General features: G+C 55.3%; 8 protein-coding genes across 8 annotated transcripts; 4 read left to right on the top strand and 4 right to left on the bottom strand.

The window, feature by feature from the left end:
• Positions 1 to 910: 910 nt before the first annotated feature.
• BU26DRAFT_150096 (L-cystine transporter-like protein) lies at positions 911 to 2,518 on the bottom strand. The gene is made up of 4 exons (XM_033819966.1): positions 2,125 to 2,518; positions 1,634 to 2,060; positions 1,491 to 1,581; positions 911 to 1,325 (listed from the first exon to the last, which is right to left on the bottom strand). Exons 1-4 carry the CDS (start codon positions 2,196 to 2,198, stop codon positions 1,057 to 1,059), a joined length of 861 nt encoding a protein of 286 aa, XP_033690050.1. The 5' UTR covers positions 2,199 to 2,518; the 3' UTR covers positions 911 to 1,056.
• Position 2,519: 1 nt separating this feature from the next.
• On the bottom strand, positions 2,520 to 3,463 carry BU26DRAFT_150104 (uncharacterized protein). The gene has a single exon (XM_033819967.1). It carries the CDS (start codon positions 3,227 to 3,229, stop codon positions 2,621 to 2,623), a length of 609 nt encoding a protein of 202 aa, XP_033690051.1. The 5' UTR covers positions 3,230 to 3,463; the 3' UTR covers positions 2,520 to 2,620.
• An 898-nt stretch (positions 3,464 to 4,361) lies between these two features.
• Positions 4,362 to 8,034, top strand: BU26DRAFT_150106 (uncharacterized protein). Its single transcript, XM_033819968.1, has 2 exons — positions 4,362 to 4,733; positions 4,883 to 8,034. The coding sequence occupies exons 1-2, from the start codon at positions 4,540 to 4,542 to the stop codon at positions 8,013 to 8,015; spliced, it is 3,327 nt and encodes a 1,108-aa protein (XP_033690052.1). The 5' UTR covers positions 4,362 to 4,539; the 3' UTR covers positions 8,016 to 8,034.
• A 545-nt stretch (positions 8,035 to 8,579) lies between these two features.
• On the bottom strand, positions 8,580 to 10,304 carry BU26DRAFT_150110 (glycosyltransferase family 69 protein). Its single transcript, XM_033819969.1, has 3 exons — positions 9,648 to 10,304; positions 9,371 to 9,596; positions 8,580 to 9,301 (listed from the first exon to the last, which is right to left on the bottom strand). Exons 1-3 carry the CDS (start codon positions 10,215 to 10,217, stop codon positions 8,886 to 8,888), a joined length of 1,212 nt encoding a protein of 403 aa, XP_033690053.1. The 5' UTR covers positions 10,218 to 10,304; the 3' UTR covers positions 8,580 to 8,885.
• A 265-nt stretch (positions 10,305 to 10,569) lies between these two features.
• BU26DRAFT_514854 (Metallo-dependent phosphatase) lies at positions 10,570 to 12,118 on the top strand. The gene has a single exon (XM_033827927.1). The coding sequence runs from the start codon at positions 11,028 to 11,030 to the stop codon at positions 12,051 to 12,053; it is 1,026 nt and encodes a 341-aa protein (XP_033690054.1). The 5' UTR covers positions 10,570 to 11,027; the 3' UTR covers positions 12,054 to 12,118.
• A 251-nt stretch (positions 12,119 to 12,369) lies between these two features.
• BU26DRAFT_150228 (uncharacterized protein) lies at positions 12,370 to 14,651 on the top strand. Its single transcript, XM_033819971.1, has one exon. The coding sequence runs from the start codon at positions 12,492 to 12,494 to the stop codon at positions 14,406 to 14,408; it is 1,917 nt and encodes a 638-aa protein (XP_033690055.1). The 5' UTR covers positions 12,370 to 12,491; the 3' UTR covers positions 14,409 to 14,651.
• Positions 14,652 to 17,631: 2,980 nt separating this feature from the next.
• Positions 17,632 to 19,587, top strand: BU26DRAFT_514856 (uncharacterized protein). Its single transcript, XM_033827928.1, has 3 exons — positions 17,632 to 18,029; positions 18,103 to 19,142; positions 19,204 to 19,587. Exons 1-3 carry the CDS (start codon positions 17,984 to 17,986, stop codon positions 19,468 to 19,470), a joined length of 1,353 nt encoding a protein of 450 aa, XP_033690056.1. The 5' UTR covers positions 17,632 to 17,983; the 3' UTR covers positions 19,471 to 19,587.
• A 34-nt stretch (positions 19,588 to 19,621) lies between these two features.
• On the bottom strand, positions 19,622 to 20,813 carry BU26DRAFT_537588 (Clavaminate synthase-like protein; the record flags this gene model as incomplete). Its single annotated transcript, XM_033831419.1, has 2 exons — positions 19,622 to 20,071; positions 20,136 to 20,813. 2 exons carry the CDS (start codon positions 20,811 to 20,813, stop codon positions 19,622 to 19,624), a joined length of 1,128 nt encoding a protein of 375 aa, XP_033690057.1.
• Between the last annotated feature and the right edge of the window lie 178 nt (positions 20,814 to 20,991).

The raw sequence follows: 20,991 nt of genomic DNA on the forward strand, positions 1-20,991 counted from the left end.
CAATAGTTTTGCCCTTAATTCTTCCCTTAACGGGTCGAGCCGACGGTGCAGAAGGTGCTTGGGCCCTGATGCTCGAACTGGCAATATCAAATCAGAAAGGCGTACGGATCGGAGGTCTTCACGTGCGGGGCTGGGCCGTCGAAAGTCTCCGGACGCGATGTCTGAGATTCAACGAAGCTCTTGCGCTGGAATCTCCACAGGGTTACTTCGTGGACATGCCGCGAAGTTGCACAGCAGGCCAACATCGATCCTTCATGGTGGGTAGAGGTGGTGGAAGTCATGCGAGGAGGTAGCGTCAGAGGCGGAACTGGACGCCGCATTTTTTAGCCACCCGATCCACCCGTTTGAAGTCGTGCCTGAGCGTGCCTGATGCTTCATGATTCGGCCGTGCCAACCCTGCCGGAGATCCTGGAGACGCGCCTCAGTCCATCGATTGGGCTGAAGGATTTCCTCTTTCGTCTCCGCAATGCTGTTTCGCCAAAAGAAATGTCAAGAGAGGAACGACGGCGAACCTCAACCTTCAAACGGCCCTCTCGCTTTGCGCAAAACACTGCCGACAGACTCTGGCACCCCTTGCTCCCTCAAGTCTTGCCATCCCTGCGAACCACTGACTCGTGCGTCGCTGAGAATCAGCGATCCCATCCGGCCAGCCACATGCAAATCATCAGCTCCCACAACACGGCACTCGCGCGTGGCAGCAAACGCGTCTCCCGAGTTCCTAAGGAGATCTACATATTGACGCAAGCGCATCTAGAAAATCTATAGCCATCTTCCGATTCACGCGGCTGCCAGGATACATAGATAGCCGGCTGCCGAGCCTCCGAATTCAGCGAGGAAAGGCTCGAAACTTTAAATCGTTGGTCCACGCTGACTCTGTCCCTGACATGACTTTGACATCGCGTGGAAGCCGAACTACTTCCGCGATGCGCAAACTGTTCCCCTGCGTCTAGTTGGTGGCTTTCCTTTTTCGTCGAACAGCGGCGCTATACAACGGCCGAACGTGCTTAGCACGAGGAGATGCTGTCCCGATCCGGGGAACACCGTGCTCGCCTCGAGCTAGTGAATGCGCGGTGATAGGAGGCGCTCTTGCTCGCTACCCCAGTCTTCCTCGCCCTCATCGATGTTCTTAGGCGGATGGCGGTATAGGACATAGTGTTGAAGGATGAAAATGACGTCAAAGACGATGGAGATGTTGCTCAGGCCGAATTTGACTGGATTACCTGTGATGCCGGTCCAGTCAGCTTGAAGTGAAGAGTCGATCACCAGCTGTGCTAAGGAAAGCCAGCCCCCAGCAAAATCCAGCAGCATCGGATAGATACTCCATCCTGTGAACGAAACGGTACACATTAGCGAATGCCTTAAAAATAAGGAGTCAACATCCTAGCATGTCTTAGTCCCGGGCCTCCGTAACGGTGGACAAGCCACTCATGGGGATCTTCGGCGGCTCGCGATCCAGGACATGCCAATATGTTCACCGCGATCGTACGTACCTACTGTTGACTTTCGTTTATAATTCACCCACACCTGGGGCATGTACTTGACCACGACGGTAATGAGCTTGACATATCCCAGTGCATAAATCTTGCTCAAAGTCAGCACACGCTAAGCCAATATATCCTCTCTCCACACTTACCACGTCAATCCAAGCCCATCCCTCAGGATCGTATCCTCCATCCTTCCCCCAAGTCTGCGCAAGCAGTGCCACAATCAGTATCCCCAGGATACTGCCCCAAAATATGCCTAGCGCAGCCCTGCTCGCCTTCTGTCGCGAGCCGACCTTGAACCCCCATACCGCGGGGAAGAACTGGCTGTATATGATAACGCATAGTATAGCTCCATGTCCCGCAAAGAGGAAGTCGTTGAATCGCACCGTCGTCTCTGCGTTGGAAGGATGGCGGTATGCATACTGCGAGCGTATTGTGGGCGAGTAGAGGAAGGCGGCTGTCGAGATGGTGTAGCAGGAGAAGCCGAGGACGTTTAGGGTAGGGAAGTCGATCGCGAGGCCGAGGGTGCTCTTGCGCCGAAAGTTGGATATTGGCTGAGGGTAGAAGGATCCTGACCTGGTTCGCAGAGTGAGCTGCTCCTGCTTCGGTCCACATACACGTACGAACGAGAGAGACGTACCAGCAGAGGAAATACACCCAGCCCAGCACTCTCGAGAGCGCCTTCGCAAAAACTACAATCTCAGTCTCGGTCATGCCGTCGCTACCGCTGAAGAAACTCCAGATACTCTTGGCATCACATACAGAAAGTCCGAGGTGGGTATTCCCGGGCTTTGGACGGATGGAATGTTGCTGCGATGACTTCAGGACACCAGCTGTGCCACGGCATGTCAGCAGGCAGGCGATAAAAAAGATGTGAGACAGGTCGACATGCTGAGAAGCCTCATGATGTTATCAAGCACGCGGCTTTGGTGGAAGCCTCGGGCGCGTTCGGATGTGATTCGCAGGGTGCAGATGACGACAGCGCGGGATGCCGAGCGCGGGATGCTGGGCTATCTTTGCCAAGCCATTTTCCTTCCCACAACGGAGACAAATAATGCAGGCCGGAAAGTGATAAAGGCTACGGTACTGGAGTCAAATAGTTTTTGAATAGCGATAGCCCTCCTCAAACTTGGGAACTACAGTGTCTCTTCAAGCAACAACTTCAGCCCCTTTGCCTGTCCCTCAAATGCCTCCTGAAGGCCTTCGCCGTACAGTGCCTCAAGCGTACTGGCCAACGCTCCATGGTACACCTCGCGACTCTCATACAGAACCTTCCCACCCCCAATATCACTCAAAGCCTGCCAACGTTCCGCTTCAAGGAGAATCTCTGGAGATTGATAAGCCCAGGCAAGCCGTCCCAAGTCAGGTTGGACATGAGTGACGTTTTCGTAAGCGAATTGAGTATGAAGAGGGTTGTCGGGCGTGTCCTCGTCCACTGGTAGGGGTAAAGGCGGGATTTGAACGCGGAAGAAGAGGCGGTCATTCTCAACGGGGCGTTGCTCGGGGAGCGTAAGGTTCGTTATCGACACCGCTATAGCAGCTCGGACGAAGGGGTTCCACTTGCTGTAATTTGGAAAATCTGTGAGCGCATCCCAGGCGGCGGCGACCGTCGTGGTGATCTCTATACGGGCGCTGACATTGAAAACGCCAGGGGCGACATCCGGAAGGTTGGTATACTCGGAGTAGACGCCGGATATTGAGACTGAAAACAGGAAAGCAAAGAGGGGAAGGAAGGAGAATGCCATGATGTGGAGTTTCTGAGCGAAGTAGAGGAAGTTCAGAAATCCTGTGGGGGAACTCGAGTACTTTATCACCAAACGGACCTGGATGTACCCAGCCGACGATCCTCCACAGTTATACCTAAAGCAACAGAGAACAGGAGCTGATCAGCAGTTCGCGTAGAAGCCCTTGGATCGAAGCCCTGTTCGGAGTTGCGTTATGTTCCCCAGTTTGAACACGGACAGGCTCGGTTACGACGGACAGCTTCGCTTCCAGGGCGTCGGAACTAGCCTTCGGAAACCTGATGTTGCGTGAGAACGATGAGTCCTTCGGCTCTTCTACGATGAGCTTCAAGGCCGAAGTCGTAGGGACTAGCTGTGGGTGTTGGACGCGTGATGGGCGGTCCAGGTAGTAGCCACTTGCCTTCGAAGACGCACTGCTTGGTGATGGTATCAAGGCGCTCTGATCCGCCCAGCAAGTATACAACGGATGATCTATTGAGGCTCCAGGAATAGTCCTGAAGGGCTGGCTTGCTGCTCACGAAGACGTGGAGGTGTGGGTGAGGCCGGGGCTGTGATAGGTGACTCAGTCGCGGAGAGCTTGAACCATTGGAGTCGCATTCCGGAGGTCCGCTTTCGGCTCCAAGCGAGCGCAGAAGCAGCTCTCTGGGGACTGGGATATGAGTCGTCGCGCTTATTGCAGCCGTATCGAGACGGAACTGTAGCAGAGGTATATTGCGTGGGCGGGGAGGAAGGGCGGATGGCGCAAAGGGCGGCGGGGTCCCACGCCTCCGCCGAATCGCCCGGAGGTGCTGCAAGCCCCTCCTCCACCGGCCCTCGAACTGATAGAGCCCAGATAGGCTCTCTGCACGTCCGCGAACCCGGCATAGCTGCATTTTACAGTCCCAACACTTTGCCTGCCGTATATCTAGGAGCCGCCGCGCCCTCCTGCCAGCGATACCTCTTCTCCTCCTCTGCATTGACTGCTGGGGAGCTCCACGAGCACACGTCCGCACCAGCTCGCCAGCCCCGCAAGCCCGCCTCGGCGATCCGCGACCGGCCAGCTCGACCGCACTCACGCAGAGAGAAGAGGCCAGATAGCAGCTTTGGCAGGCACCAGCATCCGCTGAACGGGCGTGGTGCTGTTCCAAAGTCGTCTGGCACGGGACCGAGCACGCGTCCCAGTCAGGTCCGTAGATGACGCAGGCCTTTGTCTAGCACTCAAGCTTCCCGTCTCGACTCACCCGCCGCGCCTCAACACCCGCCCGCACCGCATACCGCAGACACGCACTGCTCGCGCTACCGAAAGCACCTCCTGCACCATTCCCGCTGTTTGAATGAGCCCTTCGCCCGACCCCGCAGCCGACCACACGCACCCCGTCTCCAATCTTACCTACCTGCACCAGCAGCAGCGCAGCCGCAACAGGGTGCTGGACAGCGCGCAGGCCCGCGGCCGGAATATCTCGCGATATGAGCTGGGAAGAAGAGATAGGTATGGAGAGCGGGTTACGCGCATATATCCCCGAGAGATGTGAGTCTGGCCCATCCGCTGTGTCGAGCTTATGCTGGGCTGCTCCATGCCTGGCAGCCAGCTCGGCGCTTGAGAGCGCACTCTGTGAAGGCGGCTCTGCGCGCCTTGCGTGGACCGTTTGCTCGTCATAGAGGCTGACTCCAACGCAGAACAAAGTCCCCACCCACGGCAAAGAGGTACTCCTCCGCCTCCCCTACCGCGCCCCCTGCGTATAATGCGACAACCTCCCCTCTGCTCTCGGCACTCGGCGCCACCAAGACTGCCGCACAATATACAAACGAGTGGACCAAGTCCTTGCCCTTCTTTGCGAACCAAGCGTCCCCGGGTAACGGCGGCATCGCCATCAACGGCTCGCCTCCGAACTTCCACAACTCGCCAGGCCAACAGGCCATGTCCAACTCCCCTCCGGCAGCGGGCATGAGACCCCTGAGCCATCCAAACCATTATACCAGCTTCGGCGGCCGGCTGCAAAGCTCGCCTCACGAATCGCCAGCACGAGACCGTCGAGCTTCCATGTACTCGCAATACGGAGTCAGACCGCCTTCTGGCCACTTTGCTGCGAACCCGCCCCTGCCCCATCAACCGCAGGCGCATTTCTACAACCTCCCTGACTTCGATCTTGGGTTGAATAACGTGCCAGACGAGGGCATTACTGCGGGTGAAGGCGGATACTACTGTGGCTTCGACACCCTTAGCATGGCAGGAGACGAGGCTGCGAGAGGGGCAGAAAATGTCCTGGTCGTCGGGTATCAGGGCGGGATCGATGTTTTCCGGGTTGAGAAAGGCAAGATGGATGTTGTCGGCCGTCTAGAAGGCCTGAGGGGAAGTGTTGTAGGAGCGAAAGTCCTCCCTTGGACCTGCCGTAGAGACCCCCTGTGCGCTTCCAGACCCTTGATCGCTCTTACGCTTCATGGACCAGTTCTCGGAGAAGCCCAGAGCAGCCACAGCGGAAGCGGACCCTCTTCCGTGATCGATGACTCTTCGTCAGGATCTCCGAGCCGGCCCTCTTCCCGGCGCGGGGACGACTCTGCCAGCAGAGTTGCCAATTACCAGACCACAGTGGAAGTGTATTCGTTGAAAGAGAAACGGAGAATTGCCGTCCTCTACCAGAGCCCTCTAATCCCGGTTGTTAGTCCTGTCGATAGCCCGATGTTCCAACCGCCGCCTCCTGTTGGCGATTTCGTGGTCGATGCTAAGGGCAAATTTGTCGTGGTGGCGTCCGGTGAAAGTGGTGAGATCTTCGTCTTCGCTCCCTACCTGAAAGACCACGAAGACTATCAAGAGAGATTTCGATGCATAGGAAAGGTCTGGACGTCCGTTCAGTTCCGAGAGCGGGTTTCTCACTCCAGTACCTCTAGTGCCGCCGATGGCAGCCTGGAGGATCTACCGCCTGAGAAGTACGGAGTACCGATTTTCTCCCTTTCCGATCGTTGGTTAGCTGTTACACCGCCGGCATCGACTGCTCTGTATCCCGTCAATGGCGTTGCTCTCGTCTCGCCCCACTATGAGCGGCCGCCCGGCCTAGCACATCACACCGTGCCACCTCAACCCTCGCCAAACTGTGCTGTGGATGCCCCTGAAGCAGCCAGTTTGATCAATCGCCTAACGAGGGAGGGCACCCAGGTAGCGATCAAGGGCGCGAGATGGGCTACCGAAAAGGGTATCCAGGCTTTCAAGAGCTACATGAACAAGGGATCGCAGGCTAACGGGAACGCAAATGTCCCTTACGGCTCAGAGCCAACGCAGCAGTACTTCCCACCGACTCATGGCCATAGCCAAACCCAGCCGAGGCAGGAATCCACCGTGATATCAATTTTCGATCTGCAGAGGCTTCAAGATGCTGAAGAGACCAAGAACAAGAGCGCTCTACATGCGGTCGCTACCATTCCTGCCGCCCTGGGCTGCAGCTTTCTCTCGTTCTCGCCGAGCGGCTTGTTGCTCATGACTGTCAGCAAGAAAGGCGACTTCCAAGACGTATGGGACCTCAAACGCATGAATTTCCGCCGCGCGCGCAAAACAATGCGGGAACAGCCCACCGGACCGTACGTACGGCAGGTCGCTAGATTCGCGCGAATGACCGTCACCAATGTTGTAGAGGTAGTCTGGTCCGCGCCGAGAATCGACAAGCTCGCCGTCATTACGGATAAAGGCACTGTACATATGTTCCTGATGCCGGCATCCGCCTTCCAATGGCCCCCCCAAAGACGCATTCGCAAGCCGAACGAAGCCTCGAAGTCCAAAGAAGACGCTACCGCTGGGCGTGGTGGTGCCGTCAGCTCTGCCATGCAAGCTATCAATGGCACAGCGAAGCCGTTCCTTAGCGCTATGCGCCCACGCAACAATAGCAACGGCTCGCGCTTCACACTGAGTAGTCTCGGTATGACGCCCGCTGCGGGAGCTAAATCAGGCAAGGCCGTTGCTGCTGGAGTGGGCAAGTCGATTAACAATATTCGGCATGCTGGCGATAACAAGCTCACGCTTCCCACCTCTCCAAGCGGTATCAAGCCTCACAGCGTGCGGTGGTTGACTGGGAAGGGCCGAGGATCGATTGCTTTGGTCTCTGGCGGTGTGCTCCAGATATATCGTGTGCATATGCGACCCGCTACCGGCAAAGGCAAGTCTGCTAATGCGACTTCTATTTCGAAGAAAAAGCTGGTAGAGTTTGGCCTTGCGCCAGTCCGGGATACGCTATTCGCACCGTCAATTGCTGCTCAACTATATCCTCCGCCTGGCGAGCAAGACAACGCAAACGACATACACGGCGAATGGCTCCCTCGCTCGTTGCCCCGCAAAGGAAAACCCGGAGCAACTGGCAAGCCCACAGGGTCTTCACCAGCACCCCTCAGCTTCTCAGAGATCGAGACCAACCCTGCTTACCAACCCTTCTACACCGACCGCCGGGTGACCCGCTTCGTCTACTCCCGGCATCAGACGGACGTCCACAACAGCCACAGCGAATACCACCCCCCAACACCCGACATCATCTCGAACCTTCACCACGAAAACGACGAGTCGCCATGGTTCTTCGGCCAAGACGTGGAAGCCACCCGTATCTCGTCTCCCACAACTCAAGCATACGATTCCGGCGAGGATGATCTAGCTGCCGCCGTCGCTGCGCACATCGAGAACAAACTGGTACTCCGCGACGGCGAAGAAGAAGTCGAGCAAGTCGTTGTTACTACTAGGCGGAGACGCGTGAGGAGGGAGGGCACGGAAGAGGATGAGGAGGGTTTCTTCGAGGATGACTGCGAGGTGCTTGACTTTGCGGAGGATAGAGTGTGAAGGCGGGCTGGGCGGCTTCTTCTCTCCCATGTTTCTTTCATTCAGCGCGCCCCCGATACCATCTTCTTTCTCTATTCCAACACATGGGCGCGATATAAGACCGGGTGGTTGGGCTGATCATCTGGGATGTTTGTGGGTGGAGCATGGAGGCGCTTTGGCGTTTACCTGATTTCAACGTTTGTTTGCATCGAATTGGGATACCGGAACGGATGAGTTGTGCCTTGCGCGATATACGCGACCGTAGATAGACAATGAGCATAAGAATCAGTATGACAAAGCTGGCAGCGATGAGTGCTTGAGGTAAGCCTTGAAGAAAGAAGGCGAACGCGAACCCAGGGCGCCATAATAGAATTCCATGTAGCGAATATGGCGTGGAGGTACCTATCAGCAAAGCTCTTGATTTAAAACCGTCTTAGGTATCCAAAACCCCAACACTTTGATTGCTTTACATCAAGACCTTAGACATGGAAATCTGGTTGTTATCGGATGATCAGGCTGGACTGGCGTCTTTGGCTTCGTACCGCACGGTGCATTCATTCTTCTACGAGGAACATGGGTGTACAGGGAGTCAGGCGCGCCTTGCGCCGACTTGAGTTTCCTTCAGCAAGCTATCCCTCTTCTACCCGTTTTCGTCTTCGTGTCTAGCTCTCTAGCTTCGTTCCCAGGGCTTTAGCCGATCTAGTGGTTTGGGACTTCTGCGACGAGGGTGTAACGCTGGTCGCGGTCTCCGTAGCGGGCGGGGATTGTGCCAATAGTTCGTTCCGACCTGATAGCAGAGCCGGGTGATGCTGCGGGTTTGTTCCTCCGGCGGGCGAGCGCAGTTAGGAGCGCCGAGTTGGATTCGACTCATTTCGCGTCCGCACCCGCCCTTCACACGTGCCGCCAGCCATTCTCGTGGAGGACGTGCATCTCGTTAACCAAGCAGAACTCGCCGCGTTCTTCCCTCGCCGGATCCTTCTTCCTCCACTTCTTCACTCTGCTATGCACCACCGACTCCTTGAACAGGGGCGACGTCGTCCAGCGGCGTATGCGGTTCTCCCAGATAGCAGTGTAGATTCCGAAGGCGGATATTTCTGCGGATTTCGAGTGCACGACGTCGTACGCGGTGCCGTTGTAGCCTACTTGCACCATGGGGTTTAGGAAGACGCCCCGCGTGGCGGATTGCGGATTGTCGGCATGTATCAGGCAGCATTCGGAGCCCTCTAGGTGGTACGAGCCGAGGGAATCGGGGATGCCGCGGAAGCGGAGCGGGGAGGGGGTTAGGAAGGGTTCGGAGCGCATGGCCACTGTGAGTGTGCTTAGTTAGATACGGTGCTTAAGGCAAGTAGAGGGTCATGGGGGGCGGGCAGTCTTACCCATGCCGTTCCAGCACGACGCGACGGGGACCGGTAGAAGGCGTTCCGCGGCGTATCTTGAGGTGTAAGACCTAAAATAGGGCCATGTCTGCATCACCGCCTCGTGGCCGTTCGAATCGCGCAACGCAAAGGTGTCGTAGAAGTACGGTGGGTTTGAGAAGTCTAGAGAGCACGCCGCGCCGTATGAGCCGCCGTTCGTGTCGAGCAGCCGGAGTACATCCTGCGGCTACACTCAGTTAGCATATATCCCGGGGTTTGATTCCGTTGTGGCGCATACCGTGAAGACAACGTCGTTGAGGAACAATACGGTGTCGTATAGATGACCCTGCGAAGACAACGTCTCAAGCGGCTGTAAGACCTGATTCCGCAGGTTCGCTAGGAAAGGTATGCGTCTCAGCGCAATGTCGCCCGAAGGAATCTTAATCCAACCATGGTCCCCCGGCTGCTTCGTGATCTCGTCTTTGTGCGAAACGTCCGAGAGCGAGATAGTCCGCTTGACCTGCAATTCGCCCAGCGTCGCATCCAATTCTCTCAAGACGTCCTTTGTATCATCATAGCTCCCGCTCTCGTATATGGAGACGTATACATTCTCGATCCCAAGCTCCTTGATCAATGCTACGAGGGAATTGTTCCAGCGTTCCCGGAGTACCCTCGCGGTGTTCCAATGCTGTGCGGCGATGTAGATGCGCCGCGTATTGCGGGGAGGCGGCGGGGAACGGCGCGCGGCAGCCTGCGTCCAATATATATTGAGTATATGCAGCGTATCGCAAAGCAGGAACAGGGCGAAGAGGACCCGGAGGATTGGTTGGCGGTAGAGACGGCGGACAGAGTGGTATCTGCGGCCCATTAGGATGATCGGTTAAGTAGGTCCCATGTAGATTGTTTGTAGACATGTAGTGGGAAAGGAATGTATGTAAGAACAAAGAAAGTGTGGAGGTGCGGAAAGCTGCGGACTTACCTACGCTCGGCGTGTGACACTAACGATGAGTGACTGCGCCGTGCCCTTGCGGAGGATTCCCAAGCCTCGAAGAGCAATGCCACGGACGCTGATGTGTCGTCGGGTTTCAAATGCGGCTTAGCAGCAGGTTCCCGGCCCTGGGCGCATCCATGCGTTGGCCAATCGCGTTCGAGCGGTGCCTCGCGCTTATGTCAACCTTGACTTTCTCGTTCGCAGGAGCGCGTTTCTTCCTCTTTCATAGCCCGAGCATGCTTAGGTATTCCGACGAAGAGATTCTGTAGCTTGATTTCTCTCCATGAGTAACACCCAGGTGGCACCATCTTCAGCGTTCCAAGGTTGTCTGGGTTGGGAGGGCATATTGCTCTCGCATTCGTTGCGCCGGTACTCGCTTGCTCACCTGTTATCCTCAGGTAAACTATTTGAAGGAATACTTAAGTTCACCATATGCTACTTGATGCTCGCAGGATATCAAGGCAAGTATTCTCAACTCCAGTTTGAATTGTCTGCACAACCTTTTCTTCCGGTTCAACCAAACTATTTCGCGAAACTAAGGAACTAAAGCCAACAAAAAGTCAAATTTTTGAACGTAAGGGCGGTCCAACGGCTATATAGGGTGGGCTTCTTCTATTACAATTCATCATTTCTCATCATTCTTCCATCACACTTGCAGACTCGCAGTCATATTTCTATTCACTTACCATGGCGACACAACACCCCCTGAAGCGCTCTCGTTCTCCATCTCCTACCACTTCGTCATCACCAGTCCTGCAGCGCTTCAAGACATCAGAAAGCGTCAAATTCCTCGTCATCTCCGACACTCATGATGCAGAGCTTTCGTTCTACCCCCACTGTGACGTCCTGCTCCACTGCGGCGATCTAACAGAGGACGGCACCCCCTCGAGTATCTCCAATGCCCTGAAGGCCCTCAGGAAGGTCAATGCAGAGCTCAAGCTCGTCATACCCGGCAACCACGAGATCTCCTTAGACAAAGATTACTACCTCGCTGAAGGGGGCACCGAAGACGACCATCTAAAGGCCCGCGACACTGCATACGGGCCTGAAGCACGTCGGGCTGGGGTTTCCGTCCTCGACGAAGGAACGCACACCTTCACCCTGAAGTCTGGTGCGACCTTCAGCATCTACGCAAGCCCTTGGACGCCAAAATACGGAGCTTCAGCGTTCCAGTACCCCAGCAACAAAGACCGCTTCAACGAATTTTCACCAAAGTGGGCGGAAAACGTTGGTACCGAGACGTCGGTCATTCCCGAGGGCGTCGATATCGTTATGACGCACGGCCCACCCAAATATATCCTCGATTCAACCTCGGACGGACGAAGTGCTGGGTGCGAGCATCTCCGACGAGCAATCGCGCGGACGCGGCCCAAGTTGCACTGTTTTGGGCATGTGCATAGGGGTTATGGTGCCCAACGGATCGAATTTGACCCCAAGTGGGAGGAGGAGGAGAAGAGTGGTGACGACTTAGATTGCATCGTTGCCCTTCCCAAGGAGTGGGTAGGGAAAAATCAGGCGAAGCGGAAAGGGTACGCGAGTCTGCCTCCGAATTCAGCCGAGGCCTTTCGCGACCGAAAGCAGACTCTGATGGTGAATGCCGCTGTGATGGACGAGAAGGATGAACCCGGAAACGCGCCGTGGGTTGTCAATTTAGAGTTGCCCTTAACTAAGGGAGCTGAAGGCCTCCGGGATGGTGTATCATCAGTACGCTGATCTAAAGAGGTGACTGGGTGGGCGCCAGGACACGTAGCCGAAACATTAGGCATTTGGCATCTTGCAACTTCCCTTGTCAGCATCGCTATGAGCTTTTCAATTAAGGAAGGAATGAATCTTGTCTTCACAGTGCTCCCTGCCTAAGTCTCAACGCAAACAGCGTTAGCATAATCAGCATACCAAAACCGCCCCGGGAGAGAGGATGGCCTCCGGGACTACATTTGGCTTTCAGGCGAAAAGGCGTTGGAAAACGTCTTAAATAATGATTATCTGCGAGCTAAGGCCTAGGTAGGTAACGCGACGCCACGTGACCTCGCGTCAGACCTGGATCCACCTTTGAAGGTCTCCACCCTTCCTTTCCACCACCCCGCCCAGCAATGGATCGTACCACCCACTTAACCCGCACCGCGAATAACTTGGAACTGGACATCTTTCAGGATGTCCTTATTCGGCGGCGATGATTCCGTCCCACAGACGCCGACTTCTCAGGAAGACGATTTAACAGATTATCCCGCACCCTCGCGCTCGCCCACCCCGCAATACGCACAGGACCCGCCGCTTGCCTTGCACCCTCTCTATTCTGACGAAGAGGAAGTAGAGGATTCAGAATATGAGAACGAGTCTGATCTCGAATCGGACCAAGAACCCTCCCGCCCGAATCGCTTCCCCGGAAGACCGCATCAATGGCGACGATACACGGCGCCAGATCGCCAGGTTGCCGCCGCGCTTGAAAAAATAGAAGCCCGAGATCTTGGAGCACATCTCTACAACGCACACAGTTTGAAGCGTCGTGTACGACGGCCTGCGGAACAATTGGCTGGGGTGGAGAGCTGGCAGAGCAGAGATTCTTGGTTGAGGAAAGGAGACGAATTGGAATTCACGGATCCAACTGGCGAAGTGCAGATGGAGCTTGTCCCGAAGAAGCACTGGACAGCGTGGCCACAACCTCCGCACACGTTTTCGGCCTTCGAAATTGGCCCGGCCAACGCGGATAGCGACAAGGATACATGGGATGGCAGGAGATTCGATAGGCGAGACGCAGGAGAGGTTCTGCGAGGGGAAATGCTGGCTCTGTTTATGCGGGTGGCGAAAGAAAAGTGGTCTTCGCGAGAGTCCGACACAGAGCACGCAGATAATAGCCCAATTGCTCGGGTGAGCTCGGGATTGGGGTCAAGGGGCACCCAGGGGGCTCCATGTTCTCTGGCAGCTGCTTCCGGTCAAGGCTCTTCCGGTGTTGAACTGCGAGATGCGCATGGATCTATAGGGGATGGTGCATTGCCATTAGCGAGCGCGCCAGAGGAGTCTCAGCACCCGCACTCAACTGGCCGCCAGTCGTTGATTGGGAAGCCTGTGGTTCTCGCCGACGACACTAAGGCGCAGGACATATTGCAGCCTTCGGTCAATTCTCTGCTCTCTCAGCTAGACTACCTGGCACTAGGTGTTCGCCGCACCCGACTCAATCACCTTGGGAGGGGCGACGATAGTGACAAGTCTACGAGCGAATTCACCTCAGACGCTGCCTCGAGGCCGTCATCAAGGCGCGGTTCCCAGCGCGCTCGGGCTAGGAAGACAGGCTCTCGACTTTCATCTCGCACAGGCCCTTCATCGAAGGGCAAAAAGAAGCCAGGCAGACAAAAAGCACACGCTGAGCACGATGGCGATTCGGCGTCGGAATATCCGGCTGACTACGATGAGGGCACGGCAACCGAGGCCGGTTCGTCAGAGAACTCACCAGCGAAGCCCAAGCGCAACAAGTCTCAAGACTCCTCAAATGAAGAATACAGCTCGGCAACATCTAACAGGCAGCATGAGCAAGTAGGACTAATGGATTGGAGCGAAGTGCTGGGTATCGCAGCCATGACGGGCTGGAACGAAAAGGCAGTTGCTCGAACAGCCCAGCGCTGTGCAGCACTCTTCGGCGAAAGCATGGCGTTCCGACCATTCGATGAAAGCCTTGCTACCAAGTCTGTATCTGAGCCGGTATATTACACACCCTCTACGATTCCCGTACCCGAAAACCTCGTTATCGGAGCCTCACTAGGTCCAAAACGCCCCTACTTTGAAGCCGGTACCCTTCGATGTCCGCACAAGGATTGCTGGGGACATGAACAGGATTTCGAGTATCAGTATCGGGTTATTGAGCACGTTAAGCGCGTTCACCAGTACGATCCGCACACGAATGACTCGGATAATGAAGAGCGTATGACTGGTGGTGTGCATTTCGATGGCTTTCTACAGCCGATTACCGCGAAGCGAGGGTGGATTGGAAGTGGGCGCTTGAGTTCTCGGAATACGGGGTCGGAACCGCTGAAGCCGAGAAAGAAGCAGAAGATTGCGAACGAGGCTTGTGATTGAAGGCATGCTGGTTTCCGAGACGCCCAGCTGGCATCAGAGAGATAAACACATTAAGCCTGTGCGCCGAGTTTGATCGGCAACACAGCTCAAAGTGTTAATTGCAGCCTAGTAGAAGAGATACTTGTTACCAGCATATGTATAGATGCATAGGAGCGGTTGGGGGAGAACCGTTGATAGGGCTGAGCTAGTAAACACTAGCGCGTGAGTTCGTGTGTTCCGCGTGTCTAGGCCCTCCACGCGTTCGCTTGGGCACTCTCAAACGTCAACTGCAATCCACACCTCATTCATATTCTCGCTAGAATTTACAAGTACTTTATCTGACCGCTCACATACGCTGTACAGGACCTCCATCGGCTTTTACACAATCGAACAGCTTTCATCCGCGCGAGGGTTGTCGGAGCTGCGGGGCGGTCGCGTCTGCAGCTTGGGCGCTTCGAATCCGGACACCATGGCCCCACCATCCTACCCATGGCAAACGTACGGAAACGACGAGAACGCGTCTCCAGCGGCCCCAGTGAGCGTTGGAGGGCTAGGGAAGTCGAAGAAGCGACAGAGGGGCAAGGATCATATAGAGTCTCACAACTCTGGGCAAAAGAGGCATCAGAAGCACAAGTCGCAGGCGAACGGTGCCCATGTTGCTCCGCAGTACTACAATCCGGCTGGAATCCCTCTGCCTGCAGCCACAACACAAAAGCCGGTGGAGATTATCAGCTTAATCGACGATGACGACGAGCTGCCACAGCACGTTAAGCCCGCGGCCCCCCGGAGCATGCTTGAACAGGCAGTCTACGAAGCCCAGCCGCCTATAATAGGTACCCAAGATGCTCCCCTCCATATACCATCAGATCCGGCGTCTCATCGTCCGTCGGTGACGGCCTACACTGTACCCTCTCCTCCACCTCCGCCCGCAGCCGTTCTGGACGCGTCCACAGCCGATGTTGTTCCCATCACCGAACCGACGCTGTGCAAAGAACAGGCCGATCTAGTCGACCTTATCCTTAGCGGTCAAAACGTCTTCTACACCGGCTCCGCTGGATGCGGCAAGTCTACCGTGCTGAAGGCCTTCGTGAAGCGCTTCAATGAGCGGGGCATGAGGGTTAATATCGTCGCGCCGACGGGCCGGGCGGCGCTCGATATCAATGGGTCTACTACGTGGACTTATGCAGGATGGACGCCCGACAGTCACAAGAAGCCTCTACTGGACTTGAAGCGCGCTGCCCACGGCAAATTCGTACGCATGCGCCTTATGGAAACCGATGTTCTAGTTATCGATGAGATCAGCATGGTCGAGAATCTACATTTCGAGAGGCTCAATGCGGTGATGAAGGAGGCCCGGGGGAGTGATGCGGCTTTTGGCGGCGTCCAGTTGGTTGTCACGGGCGACTTTTGCCAGCTTCCGCCGGTCCAACCTTTCAGGCACTGCATCGAATGTGGAAGGGAGCTTGTCAGAAATAGGGAGGGGACAGAGTACAAATGCCGAATGCACGGCACCTACTATGACGAGGACAAATGGTACGTACTTTGCGGTCCACACCACATGCAGTATGCTCAATTTGGCTTTGGAAAACCACTTGTGGAGGCCTTTTGCAGATGAAGGCAACTTCAAGTAGCTTACTTGTGGACTTGCCTCACCTTTGAATACGAGACACTTACTAATGTGTACCTAAACAGGGCTTTTCGCTCAAATGCCTGGAAAGAGTGCAACTTTTCGCACATCAACCTCACGAGTATCCACAGACAGAGCGACAAGACCTTCATCGATATCCTCCAAAAGCTGCGTATAGGCACTCCTCTGTTGCCAAAAGACTTCGATACTCTCCTCAACCATCATTCGGAGACCCGCAATGCTATTCAGCTATTCGCGACCCGCGAAGAAGTGAAGAGAGTTAACGATGCAAAGTTCCAAGCTCTACGTACGACAGCTCGCACATATAAGTGCGTAGACCACTTCAAGTGGAATGAGAAGCATGGGAACCTAAGGTCTAAGGGTGATGTAGGCCCCGATGGGTCGCTTCTTGCGCTTCGGGAGCATCGCTTCGAGAGCCAGATTCAGCTGAAGAAAGGGATGCTGGTAGTGCTACTCCACAACCTCGATATCGGCGCGGGCCTTGTCAACGGCTCGCAAGGCACCATCCAGGGCTTTGAAGACTACGACAAGAACAAGATGCCAAAGGCGGCTACAAACAGGGGCAGGGATAATGATACCTACCAGCCGGGAGTTCCGGTCCTCCAGGGAGACCACGGCGCTTTCCGCGAGGAGCGACTTAAGGAGTACGTCAAACAGATGAAGTACAAGGCTTGGCCTATCGTCAGATTCCTAAACGGCGTTGAACGGACTATCTATGCCGACTGTACTGTCAACGAGCTCGGGGACGAGCCGCCGTATAGTATTCTTGCGAGGACTCAGATCCCGCTTATGGCAGCTTGGGCAATGACGACGCATAAGAGCCAGGTTCGTACTTTAGATCCCAATTCCTAAACTCACGACTAATGTTCGACAGGGCATGACGTTGAATCGAGTGGTTGTAAACCTGTCGAAATCGTTCGAACAAGGTCAGGCATATGTGGCCTGTGAGTATTTGATCCCAATCTATCTGGTTCTCGAATTAATTTTCCCTACAGTGAGCCGGGCACGATCACTCGAAGGGTTAAAAGTGGAGTCTTTCCCACGCAGTGCTCAGGGCTCTGGCAACAAGCAGGTGAAAGAATTCTTGCGCGAGAAGTTCGGCATCTAGGGAGATTTTTGCCTACATATTGACTTTCCAATTGATTCTATGTATTGAGCGATCTGATAGCGAGCATAGGGCGGTGATAATTTGCGAGTATTGATACCCTGTTCCTATGATTTATATGGGTATTGGGAACCCGTTCGTTGCTTCAATGCAACGAGAGAGAGGGTGGACCAATCTCATTTCGGATGGGAAGCAAGGTCTGATTTAGACAAGGCGCTGGTCGGTAAGGCGTCCATGTAGAACTACTCAAAAGTTACTCTCACTAGGTTCTAAAGCACACCGTGGCCCTATAGGGCTCACGGAGAAAAGTTCCGATTGGTTAGGTCACATTCATCAAGTATCGCTAGCCGCCAATGCAATGGTAGAAAAACTTGCTAATGGAATGCAGCTAGAAAGACAGAATAACAGGGCAGTTCCGTTTCGCGATCGTGACCCCGACGGCAAATGTTCTTCCAGATCGCACGTCGTCGCTGCAAAAAGCCAACACCACTCACCACTCTACACAGCCAGACATTATTCCGCCGACGAAACTTTGCAGCAGCCTCGATCTCCAAAGGGTCCAGCCATCACAGAACGATTAACGGTCCAGCTTGTTCCCTGCAGCGATCCGCCTTTCGTTGTGTGCGAAACTTGAATCTCGCGCAACCCTGATGACGCTAAACTGCAAAGTGACGTATGCGCGATCGGGTATAGCACCCATATATCTACGACGCCTGGATGCGAGCCCTGGTTTGTGATCTACTGCGCATTTAATATTTTCTTAAAGCGATTATCAAAAGATTCGAAATCGATTTTCTTTGAGCTATTGGGATTGTATCGAGAAGGATTGAAAAGTAGAGCAAGATGTTCGCTGTTGATGAGCTCAAGAAGCAGAACGCTGGGCTTCAAGGTATGTTATGTGCTTCTCATAAGCGCTGAGTCTTACTTCGGATGGAAGAGTCTATGCTAATCATTCTCTACAGCCGGCGTAGCGAATATTTCCAAAGTCGCCCAAGGCGCTTCACAGAGAGGCCAGTCGACCGCGAAGAAGCCTGCTGCAACGGCGCAGAAAACCGCAGCGCCAGCTACACGGAAAGCTACTCCGGTGAAGAAGGCTACACCGGCTACCACCGCGAAGTCTACCACAAACACTACGACTCCGGCTAAGAAAGCCCCGTCGAAGCTGAACTCAGCATCGACCTCTATGCCAGCGAATAGCCCAGCTTCGAAGACTACGACGCCGGCGAAGGCTACGCCTGCGCGGACACCAATCGGGACAAAGAAATCGCTTCCATCTGCTGGCTCGAATACAGCATCCACAGCTAGCCCCGCGAAGAAGACCCCAACCACCGCGCCGAAAGCCTCCGTGGGCGATACACCCAAGCCAGCCCGAACACCCATCGGCACAAAGAAACCCCTACCCATCTCAAAAGCCACCCCATCTTCAAAAGCCACCAGCGCAGCGAAGACCAGCACCCCCGCGAAACCCGCAACCAGCACACCCTCCACAACAACAACCGGCGCTAAAGCAACCCCCATCAAGAAAACCCCCGTCAAACCCGCCGCCAACCCCGACGGCACAAAGCCCACCCCCGTAGCCGCGAAAAAGATCGCCCCGGCCGCCCAGCCCGCAAAGAAACCCGGCGTCATCGGCAGCGCCTCCAACGCCGCAACCGGCACCCTCAACAAGGGCGTCGGCCTCACTACGGGTACCGTGAACACGGTGACCGACTCTGCGACGACTGGCCTGAACAGCACTGTTAATGGCGTTACTGGCGTCGCGGGTAAGGGGCTTGACAAGCTGCCTGCTGGAGTAGGGAAACCGGTGAAGCATGTCACGGATGGAGTGGGCAAGACGGCGACAGGCGCAACGGATAACTTGTACTATACGACGGGGGCGGTGACGAAGGGCGTCCAGGGGACAGTTAGTAAGACCACAGGAGCACTAGGTAAGGGAGACGTTAGGGGTGCGGTGGGAGGCGCGACGAGTGGGGTCGGAAACACGGTTGGCGGGGTTGGGAAGGTATGTTGTTCTTTCTTTTATTGGGTTTAGTTGAGTTGAGGGTGAGCTGACACTTGAACAGGGTCTCGGAAATACCGTGGGAGATGCTGTGGGTGGGGTGGGGGGAACGGTTGGCGGCCCGCTTGGGGATGTGGTTGGTGGAGTGGGGAAGGGAGCTGGTGATGCCGTCGGTGGTATTACTGGCGGATTGGGAGAGGGCGTGGGTAAGTTGGGCAGGGGCGATTTTGTCGGGGGCCTTGGAAGCACCGCGGGCGGCGTGCAGAAGGGCGTTGGCGGGCTGTTGGGAGGACTGCTCGGAGGTATTTCAGGTGGTAACGAGGAGGAGTGAGCAAAGTCCCAAAAGCCGTATTAGATTGGTATGTTTTCTCAGCTTCGATTTTCTAATGTGTAGTTCTATCTATTCTATAGGTTATGAAACTAATTCGACTAATGCCCAACCGAAACTCCCTACGCCTGTCTACCCTATTCCCCTTGCGCATCTACACCTCAGGTCCCAACACCGGCTCACTAGCTGCCATATTACACTGCCTAAAAATCCTAACCTCCTCGGGCAAAAAGCTCCCCGTAACCGTATGCAGCACGCCCCTATTATGAAAGATGGCAAAGTCGCCCTCCTCCCAATCAATTGGGTACACGAGCTCGGGCGCAATACCGGGGCGCTGCATGCGGTGCACAATCTCGCGGACCTGCTTCAGGTCGTCGATGACGTTGCCGTCGGCGAGGATCAGTTTTTGCACGGCGGACGGGTGGATTTGTAGCGCGAGTTGGTTGGTGAGCGGGTTGCGCCAGCACATAGGGAGGACCTTGATCTTGGATTCGTCGATGGGCGGGAGCTGGCAGGGGGAGAGTTCGAGGCCCTCGGAGATGAGGCCTAGCCCGTCGGAGCGGGATTTCGCGGGGGACATCCAGATGTATGGGTGTGGGGCATACTGGTTTTGGTCAGCATACTGGTATCTCTCATATGCTAGGTTAGGAGATGTGGTATGTACATACCTGAACCTTAGTCGTCCTGGCGAACTCTTTGTCCTCTTCGGACAAGAGGTCGTACATCGTATAGCTGCTTACAAACGCCGTACTTCCCCTAGGCACCTTCAACTCATCCCCCGTCCCATCATCATACCGCAAGTTCTGATACTGCGTCTTCGGCACCTTGACCGCCAGCAAGCTGGTCGCCTTGGGCGGCTCGAGATCATACAGCGCGGCATCGATATGCCATCTGTAGAACCTCGTGTTCTCGCGGTCGTCTTCTTCGCTGATGGCTTCCTTGTGGAACGTCTTGTGGTGCGGATGCTTCAGCGTGATATCCTTCAGTCCCTCGAACTCAGCAACGGCGCCGTTTCCGATGACTTGGACTTGCGGCTGGTGCGGGATGGTTTTCAGATCTGGGTGCAGGATGGAGCGCTTGGCGTCGAGTGTCTTGCCGTGGCCGTAGCCGGTGGCGGCTGGGTCGAAGAGGCGGGTCACTTCATATTGGGCTTTGGGGGTGAGAGCGTGCTGGTTCTTGAAGAGGATGACTTGGTGCTCGTAGAGGGCGCGCTTGATTATTTCGGCGTCGGCGTCGGTCAGATTCTCGAGATCAGCGCCGCGCAATTCGGCGCCAAAGTCGTAGGTGGAGCCTTTGGGAGGCTGGATAGGGTGAATGGTGATGTTGGAGGTGGTGGAGTGAGGCATTGCGATGTCTTTCAGTTGGTAGGCGGAGTGTTTCAGATGGGATATCGAGAAAATCGATGGTTATTGATTTCAAATAGTGTTGCTTTGGTGTTCGAGGTACTTGGAGTCATGCTGGATATCATGGTTGACTTGCACCGCTCTATATACGAAGTGCTCATCATCTGTGGCGGAGGAGTGC

This window comes from Trematosphaeria pertusa (genome assembly GCF_010094035.1).
Source record: "Trematosphaeria pertusa strain CBS 122368 unplaced genomic scaffold BU26scaffold_2, whole genome shotgun sequence".
NCBI classification, from domain to species: Eukaryota; Fungi; Ascomycota; class Dothideomycetes; order Pleosporales; family Trematosphaeriaceae; genus Trematosphaeria; species Trematosphaeria pertusa.